Source organism: Trachurus trachurus (assembly GCF_905171665.1).
Source record: "Trachurus trachurus genome assembly, chromosome: 13".
NCBI classification, from domain to species: domain Eukaryota; kingdom Metazoa; phylum Chordata; class Actinopteri; order Carangiformes; family Carangidae; genus Trachurus; species Trachurus trachurus.
The window spans coordinates 12,198,355-12,218,326 of record NC_139892.1 but is presented as its reverse complement, the minus strand read 5'-3'; the positions used below and the strand labels follow the sequence as shown (position 1 = coordinate 12,218,326).

At 46.3% G+C, this 19,972-nt stretch overlaps 1 protein-coding gene across 2 annotated transcripts in view; it reads left to right on the top strand.

Moving 5' to 3' along the window:
• epha4l (eph receptor A4, like) overlaps positions 1-19,972 on the top strand; it is a 58,135-nt gene that overhangs the window by 13,015 nt on the left and 25,148 nt on the right. For both annotated transcript variants that reach the window (XM_083984348.1, XM_083984347.1), the window contains exon 4: positions 13,260-13,415. In XM_083984348.1, the coding sequence (XP_083840474.1) occupies positions 13,260-13,415 (156 nt within the window). The remainder of the gene's footprint in view (positions 1-13,259; positions 13,416-19,972) is intronic.

Here is a 19,972-nt window from a genome sequence, read left to right as displayed (position 1 = left end):
ACTCTCCCTCTTGCTCCTTTGCCCCATCTCTCTCTTTCTCTCTCTGTCGCTCACTTTAAAATTGTTTTCTTCCCTCTCTTCTCCCTCGGCTGACAGACGGACAGAGAAGAGGCCGGGTTTGTAAAGAGAGATGGACGGATGTATAGGCAGAGAAAGACGGATAGGGGAGAGAGAGAGAGGGAGGAGAGAAGAGAAGTGGACAGCGATCAAGTGGGCATGGTCGGAGAGAGAGAGAGAGAGAGGCCTCTGCCACCTTCTTTGTGCCGACAGAGTGAGGGAGAAGAGACCTTTTCTTGCCAAGAAAAGTGGAGGAGATGGAGATGAGGAGGCAGGGACGGACGGAGAGAGAGAGAGACAAAAAACATGGGGGGGGAAGTGAAGTGGAAAGAGATTTAGTTCCAGTCTGGCAACAGTGCTTTTTCTACACTTCATCCATCGGTTCACCATTGCACGGAAATCCCTTTGATCTGGGGCAATGTGTTACTGATCGCGAGGAGGAGGACGGCCCGTGTGTCTGAGAGTGTGTGTGTGTGTGTGTGTGTGTGTGTGTGTGTGTGTGTGTGTGTGTGTGTGTAAGGACGTGTGCGTCTGAACCGGTATCTGTCCTATATTTATTCTGTGCATCTGTCGTTTGCAGCCGTATCGCATGTTGTATCATACACTTCTATTAACGGTCCAATCGCGCCGCGCGATCTGAGACAAAGCATCCGAGCAGATGGACGCCCGTCTCTCCCTCACCGCCGGACAATGGGAGGCTGATTGCAAACACCTTGAAAGTGTTTTTCTTGTCTTTGCTTTTTTTTTTTTTTTTTTTATCTCTCCCTCTCTTCGTTCTCCCGCTGCTGATTTCTTTCCTCAAACTCCCTCCATCCTGCCGGGGGGGGGCGATAGTAGGTGGTCTTTTTCTTCTCTTTTGTCGTCATCCGGTTTTTTTCTCCAGGGGGGAGAGACGGACGGACGAAGGGAGAGAGGGAGGGAGGGAGGGAGAGAGGGAGGGAGGGAGGGTGGAAGAGTTCAGTGGCCAAATCAAAGGCTGCTCCGTTGCAATCAGTTAGGGGTTATGACAAAAAGGCCCTGCAATAAAGAGGCTGCTCTGTAATCTGATTGGCCCTGAGACTGGACGCAGTGTCCATTTTAATGAGCCGAGATCCCCCTTTTCTAATCACAGTGGTGGAGGAAATAGCACACTGATTCATTCTCCCCTGGAAAAAAGCACACACACACACACATACACACACACACACACACACTGGGGATGTGTGAATTGTATGGAAGAAGAATGAGGCATATACGCAGGTTGATGCATTGACACATAGAGCTGTCGTCAACATCTGCCAGTGTGATGGATCTGCAACGTATTTAGGGCGACCAGGGTTTTCTGGCAGTGATGTATACACACGTTACAGCAGAATAACTGATATGTTGGTAAAGAGCTGAAACCTGTGCACACAGGAGTTCAGGTGCATTATGTTCGGTAGGAACCCTGAAAAAAACCTTCAGTTTCTGGATCCATTCTGAATGAATGAATTTCAAAACAAAAACCCCTTCCAAATTTGGCTTCTTCTCTCTAGCAACAGTGAGGCTGTTGAAACTCAGACCTATAACCATGATGCAGAAATGATAAGGCCGTTACATAAACCTTCAAGTGTCATTTGATTTCCAGGGTTGCCATAATAAATTTGTCTGTTTACAGTGCCGTGTTACCTTCGGGGAGCCGCTGTGTCCGACCAGCCCAGAAATAGTCCGGCACATAAACCGCCTCTAGCTGCCTGTCCCCTCCTGTTCCCAGTCTTTGTGCTAAAAGCTAAGCTAATTGGCTGATAGTTGCGGATCCGTGTGTGTTCAGGAACGAGGGAATAAGAAAGATATGGAAACATGAAACAGGAGGAAAACTGTGAAATGAGTTTTCGTACATCGGGAATCACTCGACACCTCTCCCTGGTTTTCAGCCCAGACCTCAGATCAGGTAGCCGACCTCTCGCTGCGACTACATGTGTATGTGCGCCGGCATGCAAACTACACGTGTATCAAACACGCCGCGGGGTGCAACCTCCCCGCAGGAGAGCTGAAATGTAATTTGGGGGGGGATGTGGAGGTCTCGCAGCACCAGGAGGGGGGGCGGAGGGAGAATCCGAAGCTGCGGATCTCCAGCCAAAAAGCAGAGGTGTGTCCATGCTCAGGCACGTCTCTGGGATTAGAAACCTTGATCCTTCCTGATCCACAGCGAGCAGTCAAACATGGCTGCAAGAGGAGGGAGGGAGGAAGAAGGGGGGAAAAAAAGGAAAACGCTGTCCCCTTGAAGGCGGCACGGACTGGAAGAAGAAGAAAGAGAGAGAGAGGAAAGAAAACAGAGAAAGAGAGATAGGATGGAGATAGAGAGGAAAATAAGTGAGTGGAAGGAAACAGAGGTGTGTGTGTGGAGTAAAAGGAAAGAGAAAGATGAATTGACTCCTGTCCAGTGGCCCTGATAAACGACTGGAGGTGTGAAAGGTGCAGCGGGGGGTTATGGGTACAGACGGTGATCGCTCTCTGAACAAGCCCAGTGTGGTTGTGTCGCGACCTCCAGCAGCTGTGGTTGATATTACTGTCAATATCACTTCCTGTGTGTGTGTGTGTGTGTGTGTGTGTGTGTGTGTGTGTGTGTTGTGGAAGCAGGTTCACCTCACTGACTGAGGAAGTAGTCCCTGCTGCCACGGCGACCCAGATCAATGGAGATCGTTTAGCACAGAGGTGGATGTCCATGTTGTATCAGAGCTTCAGTTCACAGAGAAACTGAGCCGTCATGACTTCCTGTGACTTTGTGAGGTCACAACAAAGCAGTCATTAAGCCCCGCCCCCCCCCTCACCTGGACCCACCATCCAACACTTGCAGGATTTGGTTTCTTTTGTTTTATTCTGAAATCTAAAGTACTTTTACTGGATCAGCAAATCAGAAGAGATGGTTTAGAGCCTCCTCTCTTCTGATTGGCTGTGACTGACCTGCTGTTACTAGAGCCCCACAGAGGAGATGTAAAAAACTACACTGAGATGTTGTTTTCTTTGTCCTTAAAAACCAGAATCATATCTTCCTGAGGATATGAGAACTTAAATAAGTGTAAAATGTTGGATCTTAAAGAGCGGTGTGTGGGCGCGACGCAGCTCCTTTCTGTGTGTTTGGGGTGTAAAAATACAATTTTTGGCAGTGCGCAGCGAGAATAGTACAGGAAGTCTTGAACACATTTTTTGGCAGCTCCTGCTCCGCACAGCGCAGATCGCTGACGAAGCCGCCGAGAGTGGAGCATCAAGTTAAGTGGCGGAAAAGAAACCATAAAGATAAGGAGAGATAGCAGAGGAGGCAGGAAGAAGAGAGAGAGAGCGGCTCGCATGCCACGAGTGAAAGAGTCCGCGGAGTCCGAGCGAATACACAAAACACCTCGCAGGAAACTTGAGTAACCTGCAGAGCCCACACACACACACACACACAGACACACACACACCTCTGGATCTCACGCCTCTTTTGTTTGCATCGTCCCATCATCGCCGCGCCTGTGTGTCTGTCCTCACATCAAAGCTACAGGCTAAAACGTTACACATTAGCAGAGTAACCCTGTCTAAGCAGCAGCCATTAACCCCAGGCTCCTGTTACAACCCTCTTACCCCCTCCCCTTGTTGCCACCGACGCCACCTACCACCACTGCAAGGCCAGGTTCAACTAGCCTGGGGGTTACGGAGGAAGGCAGAGTGCACACACACATGTAAATGCGACTAACTTAGGAAAGCACGCAGGCACATACACAAACACAACGCGCGAAAAGGAGCTGACACAGTTTCGAGTCGGAGGGGGTATCGCTTCCACGGCAGCAGCGAGCGACCTTGATCCTGTTTTGAGAGTCAGAGAGAGAGAGAGAGAGAGAGAGAGAGAGAAGGGGAAAGTGGGCGTCGGCCTGAGTGACACCGGCAGAGGTCAAAGGTCAAAGCAGTGACAGCCACAGTGGAGACCGGCCGACCGTCATGGGGACTGACATGAGCTGTTGAAGAGCTACTGACCCAGGAAAGGTTTTATGTAGCCTGCCAGAGCACACACACACACACACGTTACATTTAAATGCTCACAGTGCAGAGACACAATGGTGTGCACGTTTTTCTCAGGGACACACACCCTCGCGCGCACATAACGCACACACGTATGCACAATAGAAGGTGTTTTGAGGCCCCAGACAGGCTGTCGTCTGGGAGCTACAAGTAGATTACCTAAACAAACAACCTAAAAATACCTTCCTTTTCAGCCGTAAGTCGAGCCCCTGCAGCCCCCCCCCCCCTCTCCTCCCTCCTCCTCCTCACGGCCCCCCACCACCACCGCCACGCCGCTTCTGAGAAAAACTGACAGGGCTGCTGATGTTAAACTTGCTCCTGTGACCACAGACGGCCCTGCCGATTAAAGTTTTGTATGTGTGTTTATGCACAGTTAAGTGTTGACAGATGAGCAGCGCGCCGTGTGATGTCACACGTGTGTTTGATCGGATTTACTGTTCCAGGAGCAGCAGGCGCTCACTCTGAGGTCGCTTTTTCTTTTTTCTTTTTTTTTATATGGTGAATTTATCACTATGACATCATATGTGATCACATCCAATAATAGACATCCATATTTAGATATCTGCACTGTTTCCCTGTTGAAACCCCCACCACCACCCCCACCATCTGCACAGGGGGCTGGTTTCCTATTGTTGTTTCCATATTTATCTGGATCCCAGGCCACATGATACGGAGGTAAAGGTTTATTCTGGCTCTGAGGTGTATGTGATATGTTTCTGTGGCCATGATGTCACACGCCAGTACAGTCGTAGTCACCTGAGGTCACACACCTGTGGACGGCACATCAGCAAGGATGGAAATTCAATAGTCGTATCACTGTTTAACCAATGTAATTTAATAGAATGAGTCAGAATAACAATAGAAATACAGGCACACTATAAAAATAAAAGTTGTACAAATTGTTTAGTTGCAATCTCCAATGATCCGGATTGGATCATGAATGTTTAACAGAATAATTGGCGACTTAGATAAACAAATATCTGCCATTTGTTTTTGTCAAAGTGTCAAATTATTAATATTTTTCCAGTCACAAACTCTCAACTGTGAGAATCTGCAACTTTTTGTGAACAGAATTATTTTTAGTTTTTTGTGCCAGAAAAGAAGCAGAGTGACGACATCCAGGAAGAATATATTAACATTTTCTGACATTTTATTGACTAAATAAAAAAAAGGACAAACAATAAAATATAAACGAGTCAATTATTTACTTAAGCTTCACATTTTGTTAGTGCCAGTGTGATATATTTGATATTTATCAAACAATTTATCACTTATACCTGTTTTTTTTTCTTCTTCTTCTATGTTGTGTTGTAAAAAACCACAACAACGGTCACTCATTTTGTTTTCCTGCGTGTTTTTGTCTTGTGTGAAGCTGTTTTGAATAATATGTTTTGTTTTTCGTCAGCTGCTAGAAACAAAATCAGCCACCTTGACACCGCTCTGTATACGGGTATTGTGTCTGTGTGGGCGGAGCTTCTGAGAATTTGTTTAGCTGTTGTTCAGATACCAACGGAATAATCTAATCCACTTTAATGCAAATGTTAGCATGCTAACGTTAGCCACAGCAGTGCTTTGAGCCACAATGCAGCTTTTAGGGGCCGTTACTGTGCAGTTCTTTTCTCCTGATTTTGCAACAATATAAATATTTTATGTATAAAAAAAATAGATAAAATAACCAAATAAAAAATTTAAAGTGTCACGTTAATAATACAATATGTTGCTCTGCTTTATTTATTCATTTTATCAAGCCGTGTTACTCAGATGAGCTCAGAATATTCTACTACTGGCTATGAAAAACCTTGATTTAAGATGAAAGTATATTCATGATAATGCAAAACCACTCAAAACACGTATGTCAGGAAAGATCCAAAGTGCAAACGACCTGTAATGACTTAACAATAGTGTTGCCTTGTGCCGGGTTTTTGCAATGATTTGTTATGTATTTGTGCTCGGGCCCGACACGTGGTTTGCACTTGTTTACAGAATTGCATGAGCCCCCGTTGAGACGGCCTCCCTATCGCTTCCTCTTCCTCTTCACCTATTCTTAGTGTGTTTGTGTGTGTTTGTGTGCGTTCTCCTCACACATCCTCCCTTTTCCTGCCCCATTCTCCTGCACTCACTCTGGCTAGAATGGTTTGGTTCTCCCAATTGTTTAGCGGGGTGTGTGTGTGTATGTGTGTGCCCATGTGAGTGTCCCCTCGCACAACAACATTAGCATACACCCCTCCACCTCTCTACCTCCGTTTTTTTTACATGATTGAATTGAAATGCGTCTCTTTTCATTGTAAACAATGTCAGGAAAGCTCGCTAGATACACCAGCTAACACACACATATGCAGGTACACACACACACACACACACACACAAACACACACATATGTCCAACATGAGATTTGAGCCCCTGGAGACTTTGGGGAAATTTGGACCAAGACAATACGTTGACTTGAGTTTGTTTACCTGCCGTTGTCCCCCACTGTCCCCCTGCTCACACATACACACAAAGCCAGTTTGGCGGAGAGTGTGTTTGCATGCATGGCGTTGCAACGTGCACCTGTGCCGTCGTCCAGAGGGCCTTTGAAGGGCTTTGTGTGCGCTGAATACCTGAGAGTGTGTGCAGGTGCGCGCAGGTTTGTAAGCCTCTGTTTGTGTAATATCTCTCTGTCGTGTTTGATTTGAATTAAAGCCCATTACCCACCTGCTGCGTGGATCTGAGGTCACAAAAGGTCCTTATTGGGTTGGCACTGTGCCCGGGGGCGGCAGCGGTGGTGGTGTTTTTTGTGAATCTGGCACGGGTAGCAAAAGTGGAATCAAACAGGTCCAGGAAACAAAGATGGATCTGTTTGCTGTCTGAACCCCTCCCCGATCCGTCCATCTCTCTGCACGTCTCTGTCCAGTTTGATGTCTCTGTGCACTTTGGCCTCTTTCTCTCTCTGTCTCCATACAGTCACCTCAGCACCCGATGGGGCCTCCCTCCCTTTTAAGGAGTGCTCTTTGTCCCTTTCTGGAGTGGAGCTGGGTGGAATACTTAAGATTTTTGAGATATGCCCATTGTGCTGATATTCCTTCTTAAGGCCAGGCTGGAGGAATTAGGGAGGAAGCTGAGGCCTACGTGTCAATAAGAACGCAGAGACCTCGGTCTGCAGGAAGCCTTCGGAACAATATTTCACTTTTCTCTGTGCCGTTATGCAATCCAAACACTAACAATACAGGTGCCACCTCGGTTCTAACAAAAAAAAAAAACGGCTTTAATGTTGCAGCAGGAAATAGTTTGTTTGCCCCTGTGCATTAGGATTTATATACTGCGCTGCGAATATGTGAAATATGTCACATTTTTGTTCTTTTTCAAAAAAAGAAGCGTAAATGTCACTGAACATCTCCATTTATTTGCTCTCCGGGTCTTATTTTTCAACATTGTTGTGCTCATCTGGTTCTTTGGCTGCTTGCTGGTCCGGACATTTTAATTAGGGCAGCGTCCTGGGTGGCTGGTACATGATGATGGATTGGTGCTGCTAAAAATACAGTTATAAATCATCCAGAGTTTGACAGACAAACTGCTGGCAACTCTCTTTCTCTGGCTGGTGGTCGAGAGCCGACTGTCAGGCAGCAGGGTTAGCCTCTGTGTTATTACCATCGTTAGCCCGGCTGGCTTTTGTTCTTAGCCTTCATTAACACCGCTGAGGCTGTCAACCTGGACCTTCTTCTGCTTCTTTCTTTTTCTTTTGCATTTTAGAGTATTACCCCCTTTCTTTTCCCGTAACCCCTCCCAACGGCCGGGGGGTCAAGGTCAAGATGTGTGTCGAGTGTATGTCATCAATCATGGTGATCAGTTTCGGTGGCCGTGTGTCCCTCATCCATCACGCTGATGGCTTTCGCTGGCCGTGTGTCCGTGTGTGTCGCCGTCAGGGCCGGAGGTAATTAATAACCCCCCCCAGTGACGGAATTAATGAGTTAACCTGCTCCACTCTCCTGCTGTTCCTGTGACAGATGTTAACGGTCAGCAGCTAGTTATCCCTGCTAATGCGCCGGTGGCTCAGGTGTACCCATGTATGTCTTCTGACTATATACATGTCTCTGAGGGGAATTGACAGTATATATCTCTCTCTCTCTATATAGACTCTGAGTGATTTTTTTTTAAACCCGTCTTGGGACCACAGCCAGAGGGTAAACAAAGCACTGCTGGAATAACAATCCTTTTTTTTCTAGCAGGAGTCTTACCTGAGCCACGAACTGCTTTCCACTGGGAGAAGTAAAAAAAAAAAAGAAAAAGAAAGAAAGTGAGAGATAGAAGAGACACAAAAGACGGAGGGATACGGCAGAAAGGCAGGTTTGAATAGAGATCTCTGGCTCCTCAAGGTGCAGCAGGAGAAGGAGAGACTCTCCTTGCCCTCAGGTCCTGAAAGCCGATCGCTTGTTTTTTTTTTTTTTTTTTTTTTGAAAGAGCGGCTTTGTGAGGACGCCTCTGACTGAAGAGCGCTCCCTGTCTGTTATGACTAAAAAGAAAAAAAAGAGTGGCCGAGTTTTCATCACCTAAAGAAGAGAAAGCGTTGCAGCCTTGAAAGGAGAGAAAACGCCGTAGTTTGAACTTAATTCTCCCTTTCTTTTTTCTTTTTCTTTCTTGATTACAACAGAGGCGATTGTTCTGCCTGGGCAGGCCTGGTTATTGTGTGTGTGCCGTGTGCTGGGTGTTATATTCCTGGAGTTTTTTCTTTTTTTTTGGGATGGCTATTGTAGTGCAAGTTTTGCTCTCATGCTTTCACTCCCTGGTGTATTGGATACTTTGTTGTGTAGGCTGCAGTATAACTTGCCTATCAGGCTTTTCCATGCGGGTCAGTGGAGGTGGGCTGCAGTGGGCGTCCGTGTGGGTAGACGACGTGGTTTTATTCGCCGGTTGTTGTTCAAAGCCCGGTGTGTAGGCTGCTACTGGTTATAGCTGCCTCGCGTGTGGGTAGCTATCATTGTATCATTAGCTTTTTCTTTTCTTTTCTTTTTTTTGGGTTGTCTTGAGCAGAAGTTGCAGATATCTCCCCCCTCCCTCCCTCCTTGTACTCCCTTCGCACCGTGCAGCCAATTCATCCGGCGAAATCCGCACCACACGGACAAAACTACTCATTAACTCCCACAACCCTCCTCCTCTTCCTCCTCCTCCTCCTCCTCTTCCTCCCTTGTTGCCCACCCCTCCAAACGTGCTTTAGCTTAGAGACAACCGGGATGTGGATGGGGCAGGGAGGGAGGGGGGAGTGGGGACAGGGGGTGGTGGTGGTGGAAGACTGACAAAAGGGAAAAAAGGACTAAAGCCAGAGAGGAGGATTGAATGAGTGAAAGAACTGCCGGGAGAGAAAAGAGGGGAAGAATGCGATGTCCCAGTCTATGAGGGTTTCCATTTTTTTTTTGCCTTTCCAGAATAGAACAGTAAGTCACCAGTCTCTTTGTCTGCCTTTGATCTGTCGGCTCAGGGATTTGGCACCTGACAAACCCCTCTCTGTCTGAAAGGAGGCCTGCAGAGAGAAAGCCTAGGAGAGTGGGAGAGAGAGATAGAGGGCGAAGGAGAGACTGAGGGAGGGAGGAGGGGAGAGGGGGGGTGAACGTAGGAGAGAGAGAGAAAGAGCAAGAGAGAGTGACAGCGAGCGGAGACGGTTTAAAAAAGACGGTGTGGAAAAATGGGGTTAGACTTTTCAGAGGATATGATGAGGGCTTCTCAGCTCACATCCCATAAAAACTAAATACATGTGTGTTCATGTGTGTCAGTATTTGTCTGTGTGTGTGTGTATGTGTGTATATGTGTGTGTGGGTTTGCCAGGGCTGGCCCGGGCAGTGATAAATCCAGCGAGTCTTAAGGGAGATTCCTCTCTGAAGCCACGGTCTCTTGGACCACCCACTACTGCGGTCTCTTCCCTCACACTCACACACACACTCGCGCCGCTAATAGGAAGCAAATTCCCGAGCTTTACTCGGATATCGACCCCTCTCTCTTCCTCCCTTGGACTCGTTTCCTTTCTGCGGGGCAGTCGCTGCTGTAAACAAGCCCTCGTGTGTTGACATCACATTTTCAAACACAATTTCTCAAAATGCAAAGACTTTCATAACCACTTGAAGATGAAGATGAAGATGAGGCTGTGGCAAAGCATCCTGGGACGGCCCCCCCCTGGTTGGCTGGCTGCGAGCTGCATGGGGTCAGGCCGGGACAGCTTAATAATTGACGAGCGAAAAACTCATCAAGCGTGCACAGTTTGAGGTGGCCTGCTCTTAGACGGTGTCTCCTTAAAGAGGCTCAGGCCTGCAGGCTGTGAAGCATGGGAGTCAATTAACTCTCCCTCCGGCTTTTAGCAACAAGTCTCTCTCAATCGTCTCCAAAACAGCTGGGTGACCTCGCTCTCACCCCCCCCCGGACACTTTTCCTGGTCAGCGCACATGTACAAACCCAGCAACTTTGTGTTTTGTCACCTGAAGCGGTCACAACCCCCTTTTCAAACAATACCCATAAAATCCCCAACCGTCCTTCTGTTCTTGTCCCCAGCGATGAGTCTCGGACCATTGAGAGATCGTTTTTAAAGATAGAGAGATAACGCAAAGTGCCCCCCCCCCCCCCCCCTCTCCTGAACTAATCTCTCCCCTTTTTTTTTTTTTTGGAAACTGTGAAGAAAAGAAACGAAAGGCTTCACGCACCCCCGCCGGCCACAATCAAAGAGGCCCTTAGCTTAGCGTTAGCGGGTGAAGCGGCAGGGATTTAGCGCTGATTGACTGAGTGGGAGCGGGTGAAGAATGGCTCAGCAGGTAGCAGCTAGCCCCGCTAACGCCGCGCTAATCTAGCCAGCGAAGAAGAAGAAGCCTGACTTTTATTACACCTCTAACAAAAAAAAGAGGGATTTCCCGGTATTTTTGTAGTGGGAGGGGGAGAGAGGGAGTCGTTGTGGATTTCCTCTGCTGATCGTACGCGCGAGCGTTCGTCGCACGGTCCGTGGAGTGTGTGTTTTTGTTGGAGCGTGGACTTCCTCCTCCTCCTCCTGCTCCTGCTGCTCCTGCTTCGCCGCCGCGGCGCATGTGGCCAGGCACTGATTTGATTTCTAGTGCGGTGAACGCATGTGGGAGTTTGTTTATGCGACTGCTCTTTTGTATGTAGGATCCCCTGATGTATTTATGACTGTGGCATTGAAATCCGTGCCTTTCATATGCACTTTTAGATCTGGGTTGAGTGTGTTTCCGAACCCAGAAGGGGGAATCGCTGAACCCCTGCAGACTAAAAGTGTGTAATTATCTGATTTATATTGGGAATGAATTTACCCATCCGTCTCCAGTGGGTCGCTTTAGTATGCCATAACAACTCCAACACACACACACATTTCAGTTCAGTTTCAATTTAGTTTATTGGAAAAGGGACAATGCACATTAATAAACATTGTATAAAAAACACATGTAAATGCACCCGAATTAGCTTAAAAAGCTAGTTTTCATCGACAGTTCCTCTGCCAGATTGTACAAGGCAACCTTTAAAAAGAACAACAATGGAATAAAATATTATACCACATAGGGTAGAACACATAGGCTACACATACTTACTGTCTGTATACATACATAATAAATACACATTTGGACGACAACAAGGTGATGCGTGTCCACGTTAATAAATACACGTTTGGACGACAATAACAACATATAAACTCTCACACATGTACCCTTCTACTACAAAACTCCCAAAAACTCAAACCAACAACCCTTCGGGGGCCCTCGATGCGATTCGCTTGCCCCACTGCCCTGCACACGGCCGCCCCGCTGACTGACAGCTTATTCGGTCCAATCGGTGTCGCGACTGTCTGCGCCGCACCTCTCGGAGAATTGTTCTTTTGTCCTCCTCTTCTGGTTCAGCGCTCAGGGGGTGAAATATAACCCCGTTAGGCTTCCCCGGCAATTACAGAAATGGATAGAGGAGGGAGAAACTCCTTGAAAGACGAGCCCTCCAATCAAACTGTCACTCAAGAGAAAGGCGAGCGCTGTCGCCCAAAAGAAGGAAAAGTTTCACTTAGGTTACAATTTCAGAGGTGTGTGTATGTGTGTGAAGGTGTGTGTGTGTTAGTATGTGTGTATGTGTGTGTGGAAGGCCCTGCGGAGTGAAAGCAGCCATGTGAGAGTGACAGAGCTCCTGGTGTGCCAAGTGTGGTGGCATTTGTTTGTTAAATGGTCTGAAATGCCAACGGCTCCGGTTTCACTGAGGCTCCCGACTCCTGGCGGAGGAGCCAAGCTCGGATTTGTGAAAAAAAGACACGAGGCAGTGATTTGATCTAGAGCTTTTTTGTCAGAGGAAATCGCAGCCTTTACTCCCGTTCTGTTGTTTTTGATAATAGAAGGCAGGTTCGTGAGAGAGGAGAGAGAGAGAGAGAGGAGAAAGCCTTGGAGGTGGAAATTTAGGACAAAGAGACGAGAGAAAGAGAAAGAGAAAGGAGAAAAAGAAGAAGAAGAAGAAGCCTCAGGGTAACATTTTGTTTCCTGTTGCTAATTGGGGGGGAAATGGGCAAGATAATTATTTCCCATTTGAAGTCAAGTGCAAACAGTGGCACCACCCTCTTATTACAAAAACCATGGACTGATAATGATTTGTGGCTTTCATTGATTTCCAGTTTCTTTTTTATTATTATTAGAGATGTAGATGTTGATCTGTCGGTTAGATCTCAATTATCGATCAATTAAGATGTTGATTCCTGATCAGTCACTTAACTTTTCATCCTTTGCCATCAAGTTTCACATGATCAGTGACCAAACAATTAATTGTAGAGACTCGGCTATGTTAAGCCTACACCTGCGACTGCGTTGTCTGTGAGCTTGATAGCACTCAGAGCTAAAGTATAAAGTTTACAAATTGGTTATAGTATGGTTGTAGGCTCTGTTACCAGATGTTAGCATGCTGTCTCTGCAAACCAAGGTGATAAAAACTTGACTTTACATCTGCAAAGCATCAGCATCATTGTATGCACGAGCATGTTAGCGTTTAGCTCTGCCTAATTAGATGCTTGCGGAGCCGTGTTGTCTGCACAACTTTCCCCCTCGACCGTAAAAAAAAAAAAAAAAGCTTCACGTGATGATGATCATGAATTTGTGTGTTTTTCAGTTCAAAGCCGCCCGCCGCTCTCAGCTGATGTTGTCGTGTTGACGTCACGTCATGTCTAACCACCTCCTCTGTGTCTCTGTTCTCTTTTCAGCCTGTAAGATCGGTTACTACCGCGCTCTGGCCACCGACGGCGCCTGCTCCAAGTGTCCGCTGCACAGCTACTCCGTCAGGGAGGGCTCCACCTCCTGCGTCTGCGACAAGGGATACTTTCGCTCCGAGACGGACCCGGCGTCCATGGCCTGCACCCGTGAGTATAGCTACACCCACCCACACACATGTGACAAGACGTGAGCCACGGCTGTTATTAAGAGCGCTGCGCCACGATAGGCTGTGATTTACAGTGATTTGTAAACGTATCCTGCTGCTGTGTACTGTATTTGTAACACAATACTCAAAGAAGCCACACACACACATACACTCGGACTCAGACACACGCAGAGTGATTGCCTTCACCTAAAAATGGTCACAGATTCTCTCGTGCAGTGTCAGCCTGAATTATCCCCTCACACGCACACAAACAGCCGCTCTGCACACACATAAAGCACACGACGGCGGCGGCGGCGGCTGCTGCTTTAATAGGTGTCTTTTGATTCCAGGTGGTACTTAGTGATCAGTCATGGTGACAGAGAACTAATAAGGGTATTAAACCGCGGCATCCGAGATTCAGTCTTCCGACGGAGAGACTGCCAAACAGCAGAGGGAGGGAGAGCGAGAACAATGGAAGAAAGACAAATAGAGATAAAAACGTTGGCGGAGAGACAGAGCGAGGTGATGAGAAAAGGTGGAAAAACAAAGGGCAGGTGGGAAAGGAAGCCGGAGAGATGTAGATATATATATATGTGGAGAATGAATAAGCTGTTGGTAGAGGAAAGAGGGTGAAGGTGCCAAGGAGGAAGACAGAAGAAAGCAATTAGAGGAATGCACGGAGCTGAAGGAAGGTGTTCAGTCACTGTTAGATTTCTCGCTTTTCCTCTGTGTGAGTCAATCCCCGTCCTCCCCCCTTCGCTCCTGACTCACCACCACTGTGATAACAAATATTGTTTAACAATCTCGCTGCATAATGACACTTCTTCTTTTCTTTTCTGAGTCATGCCACCGGGAGGTTGTTGCAGTGGTTAAAAAGAAAAAAATATCCAGAGAACAAAAAAAAAAAAAGAAAGAAAAAAAGTAAAAACAGATTTTCCCAGGAAACATCACAGCACATGACACATGTTTGTATGTGAATATGTGTCACAAAGTGGTTTTAATAAGCAAAACATCTGTGCTAAGTCTCTTAGCTCATAGCTGGCTCGTTACTCGGCCCAAATGATCCTTCAGGTTCCTGTGGATTCATCACTCAGCAGAAACAGTTTACTGAATCAGACCACCATCCCACACTCCCCCCCACAAATACACCCACCAAACACTTCACTGTCAAAGCAGCAACAAAACTAAAACGGCCTTTAATTGCTCCCCTGCCGTACGGTATCCACGCACGATAATAAACAAGAGTCTATTGTGGAATATTGTCAAGATCGAGAATATGAGTCAGTGTTTTACTTGTGTTATGCGGTAATCTGCCGAAGAAGAAGCCTTTTTTCAATTTTGGCCCCGACCTTTTTCCAAGTGTCGCTGAACCAACAGAGTTTTCTTTGACTTCGGTTCAAGCTAAAAGAAAAAGTTTTTATGAATCTGCTGCAGAGAATGACTTCCAGGAATATGACAGCGCAGCACCGTTAGTCAATCAATCAATCGTTATGTGATTAATTTGTCACTATTATGATAGTTGACAAATGATTTAGGCCAGTTTTCAAGTGAAGATGCCAAATACAGAAGATTAAATTGACACTAAATCTTGTTTTTTCAACTTGCAAATCACACATAAAGTCACTGTTGACTGACTGATCCTGGTCCATTTTAGTAATTCAATCCACTTGACCCTCAAAAGTCTGTAAAAACTTTATAATGTTCCCTCTGCTGCTCATGAATGTTTACAGTTTTTCCAATATAAGAATTTACTGCATTTAAGTAAAAATGTACTGTATTTGATGAAACAACCTTGGACCTTGGAAGAAACTGTGTTAAACATGTTTTATACTTTTCTAATGTTTTAAAAATAAAACCTCTAAATGATTCATCTGGGAAAATAATCATCAGCTTATTCAATTATTGAAATAGATATTAGTTGCAGGCTCCAGGGCACATCAGATACATGTTGATGATAAGTTTATGGTGCCTTTTAAACACTTAACAGCTCATCGTTTTCACTCTGAACCAGATTTTTTACTGCAGATTCACTTTAAAGAGATCTATGACTTGGAAAAAAATAATAAATGTAATATACAAACATAATCAAAAAAAATCTGCTGGTGAAAGAAGACACTTTTAAGCTTTTAATATTATTCTCAGCTAACACCGTCCTCCTGGGTGTTGCGCTTCCCTCAACAAATCAAACTCGGAAAATTAAAGAAAATACAAGTTTTACATGTTTGTAATAGTTGTGTGAGTTTTAATAAAACTTTAATAAATCCCTAGATAATGAAACATGACGTCTGCTACTAAGTCGCCCCCCCACCTCCCTCTCCCTTTATGCTGTTTTGCCAGATCACTATAATAATATAATAATATTGGGTTACTACCGCACTTTAAATGGAGGCGACTGGGGCTCATCTCCATTGTCCTGTTAGTCACTGTGGCATGTGAGCGTGGCTGCTGCAAGCAACAGCTGTCAAAGCTCATTACCCGGCTCGTTTTATTGGACCCTGCTATGCAATTTCTTCTGCTCCGCGGCGAGGAAGTGAACATTAGCCGGACTCTCTCAGCGACCTTTGGCCCCGCCTCGTCGTCAGCCGGCTCGATCTTTGAACTCTCACCCCCTTGTCTCTCTCGTTCTCTCTCTCTCTCGTCTTGCTGTTTTTCTTTCCCCCGTGCATTTTTTTTATTTTTTATTTCTCACCCACATGTTAGAGCTCTGTAATTACAGCTGTCACTCAAACATCCCTCCCCATCCACATTTTGTTTTCAGTCTCTCTAAATCCACTCGGAGTCACGAACACAGCAGATGAAGGAGAGAAAAAAAAAAAAACGCTCTTAAAGTCATTTCCCAGTTTGACTCGCTGAAGGTCAGGCTGGGAAAGAGCCAGCATCTCTAGTAATTGGGGAGCATGTCTGAGTGTGTGTGTGTGTGTGTGAGAGAGAAAGAGTGTGTGCACGGGTAATTGAAAACGCTTTTCCTCTCTCTTAGCTCGAGGTCTAGCGATGCAAGATGAAGATTAAAACTGGATGTAGAGTAATTGTGTCATTGTGTTGCTGCTGGTGTGTCGGCCTCGCGTCTTCTTGCCTTTTCTCACATCTTTGCTCTTTTGATCGACGATTAACGTTCGTCAATGTCTGATCAAAACACTCGTGCTTCCACATTAGAAACCAGGCGCGATGCAGCTGTTTGCCTCCTCGCCCGAGGAGCCTGGCTAGCAGGATAAATCAACTCCATCACTTCTTTGAAAAGAAATGATTTTTGGACATTTTCTTTACTGCAACAACCTGTTGAAAGATTTTTTATGGATTGTTTTTTATGTTTCCTTCATCTTCTTTGTGTTTCCTGGCGCGTTGCTGCATGTTTTATCATACTGTTGTTGTTACTTTTATGCTTACTTGTAAATGAGCCGCCTTTCCCCCATTCATTTTTCTTCATTTACGTCAAGGCCGCTCCACCTCCTAAGACCCATAGATAACTTTTAAGACATTCAGCAGGTACGAGACGGTGATATTAAAATACAATCTGCAATAGGCCTACACATGAATAAATATTGAGTATGGAGGCAACACACACCGACCACAGGGCGGTAATGAGGACCAGGGACAGACGCCCGAGGGAGCTGGTTGCTCAGGTTCTGAGGAGGGGGGGGTGTTCTCCATTTTGGGGTTTCTGTTGGCTCCTGATGTGTTTCTCAGATTTTCCCCAAGTTTTCTTAGTGGTGGTTTGACAGAGGAAGAGGGAGGGATGGAGAAAGGAATGGGAAGGAGTCAGGGAGGGGAGGAGGGAGGAGGGGGTGGGCTGCGCTGGGGCTGAATGAATCCCAGCCGGATGGTAATAGCGGAGGTCGGTGCTCCGGCCAATTTTTGCCTGCTCGCTGCGCTGCCTCGGCCCCTGCGTTAACACACGGCTAACAACCACTGATGCGACAGAAAGAGAGAGGGATGAAAGGAGGAGAGAGGGTGGAGGGAAAGATGGAGGAGTTAGAGTGGGGTGAAAGTAAAACTGAGAAGCGCAGATTAAAGAAGGAGATGGAAGTGAAGTGAAGGCGTGACTGGAAAGAAAGAAATGAGGCTGTGAGCGAAGCGCGAGGCCGTAAACGAAGCGAAGAGGAGGAGAAGAGGGGAAGAAAGAAATCAGAAACTTTCTGCAGGAGAAACTTTCTCCCCCCCTCCCTTGGGATTTCTCCCATAAGGAAGTTTTTTTTTTCAATTTTTAAGGCCAGGTTGAGCGAACGTTGTACCGAGGTTGTCTGAGCGTTTCGCTCCCACTTCCCCCTGCCACGCTCTCTCCCAGGATTAATTATGGGATGTCAGTCACAGCCGACGGCTCTCCCACGCTCCCTTGCTCCCACCGGTGCATTCTGGGAGAGCGACAGGTACAGCCAAAGGTAGTTTGTGTGTGTGTGAGTGTGTTTGTGTGTGTGTGATGTCTGGAGAAGCTCTGACGTGGTGGAATGTGTTTAAGACTTTATACAGTCATAAAGTTATATCACACTGTTGCAACTCTCGTCATAGCAACAAACAAACAAAATAATCTTTATGAGGGGAATACACACAGACTCACCTGTCAACACACACTTACGTAATATGACATTAAAGGAATAGTTCGGCATCTAAAAATACAGGTAGGCTATTTTCTGTCTTTCCAAGAGTTGCACATTAGATATGAAACCGACACAGCTTAGCTTAGCTTATCTTAGCTTAGCTTAGCTTAGCTAAAGACTGAAAACATGGAGAAGCAGTTAGCCTGCCTCTGTCTGAAGGAAAATAACTAACACATCTAAGATTCAGTAATTAGCGTGTCACATCCAACTTAATTACTTATTAGAGTGAAATGTTTCCCTTCATTACCTGATGGTTAGCTTGGCTGTTTTTGCTAAGCTAAGCTATAACCACCTTCTGGCTCCAGCTCTCTAGCTAAATGAATTTCCCATAATGTCAAGTTTTAGTTCTTTACTTTTAATTTCCCTAAAGCCCCTTTATTCATCGTATAAAAGCTAAGAAATTACAAATATCTTTTATTTGGTGTATTTTCATCCCTAGTGAGCACAACAGCTTCTCAGACATTGACCGGAAACATCAATATCACCTTTGTTCTGTTATCTTAAGTTGAGTTAACAGGCTGAATTACAGCTTTATGGCCCCTCTCAGGCGGCTTGCTGTGGGGTATTAAAAGGTAGTAGAGGTTAGTTGAACCTAGCACACTGACAAAGGCGCTATTATGATGACAAGTGAGTGCAGCACCTTAATTTAGAAACCTCATCTGTAACTTGCTCCCATCGTCTGAGCAGCGGACGGGGGGGAATGAGGTGGAAGAACGAGTTAGGGAAAAGTGGGAGAGAAAGCAGGGGGGAGAAAGGGAGGAGAGAGGAGGGGGCAGTGCTTTATCACAATTTTTAATGAGAATTTATTAATAGGTTTTCACGGACGGCTGCGGTTGGAGGGGGACGTTGAGTGATGCTAATATTAACACCGTGTACTCTGCATCCTCTCATCTCCCTGCCTCGGCTTGTAGTGACCCCTCAGGTCAAACGACGCCGTTCCCCTCACCTCCCATCATCCTCTTCTGTCGCCTGCCCTCCACCCACCCATCCATCCATCCCTCCATCCAGCCTCGTTCCTCCTCCGTCACTCAGCGGCGGATGAACAGACGGTGTTTGTCTTCTCCTTCTGTCCTTCTGTTCACTCACCTCCAGCTGCCAAACTAGCGCCTGCATGCATGCACACCGTAGCCTACAGTAAGAGCCACGAGCGCCGTGAAACTTAACCTTACTTCACTCCTGCACAAAAAGCGCAGCCATTCCTCGCCGTGACGACCCTTGTGCACGCACACACACACACACACACACTACTCCTACTCCTGCTCGCCGTCCCCTCCGTCGCTCTCTGTGAAATCACTCATTGCCACTCGGCTCCTCCAAAAATAACACTGATAATTAATTTCCGTTGTGAAATGATTCGTCTGTGGACTGGCTGGGCTTTCATATTTCACCCTGCATCGATCCCCCTCAGCCCGCTCGCGTGCGCTTCATTAGTCAGAGAGAGAGAGAGAGAGAGGGAGAGGGAAAGCAGACAGGCAGTGAAAGAGAGAGAGAGAGAGAGAGAGAGAGAGAGAGAGAGAGAGAGAGAGAGAGGGAGAGTTAAGTCAATTACCGCCGCTTATGTTTGAAAGCAACGCAAAAAAACACATTAATTACAATAGAGCTGACATGTAAATTGGGATTGATGAGCAGGGGAGTTTGTGTCACAGATCTGTGCAGTGGCTTTAATACAGAACTGCACAGTACTTTTTTTTTTAATACTTTTTTTTTTTTTTTTTACATCAAAGCAGAAACTTAATAACAGGGTCCAAAGCAAACTTTGTCTACAGTTATTGAGTGGGTGCCATAAAGTCCTGCTGTGAGCAGCGGGCTCGGGCTCGGTGCCACCTCCAGCTGATTGGACGAACGAATGGGAAAGAAATCAGCCGGCCTATTGGATTTCAGTTAACGCGCTGAATTAACTGAGGTGAAATCAGATCCTCCCTCGCTGTAACGGACAGGACGTTAAAAAGGGGAACGCAAGAAGCCT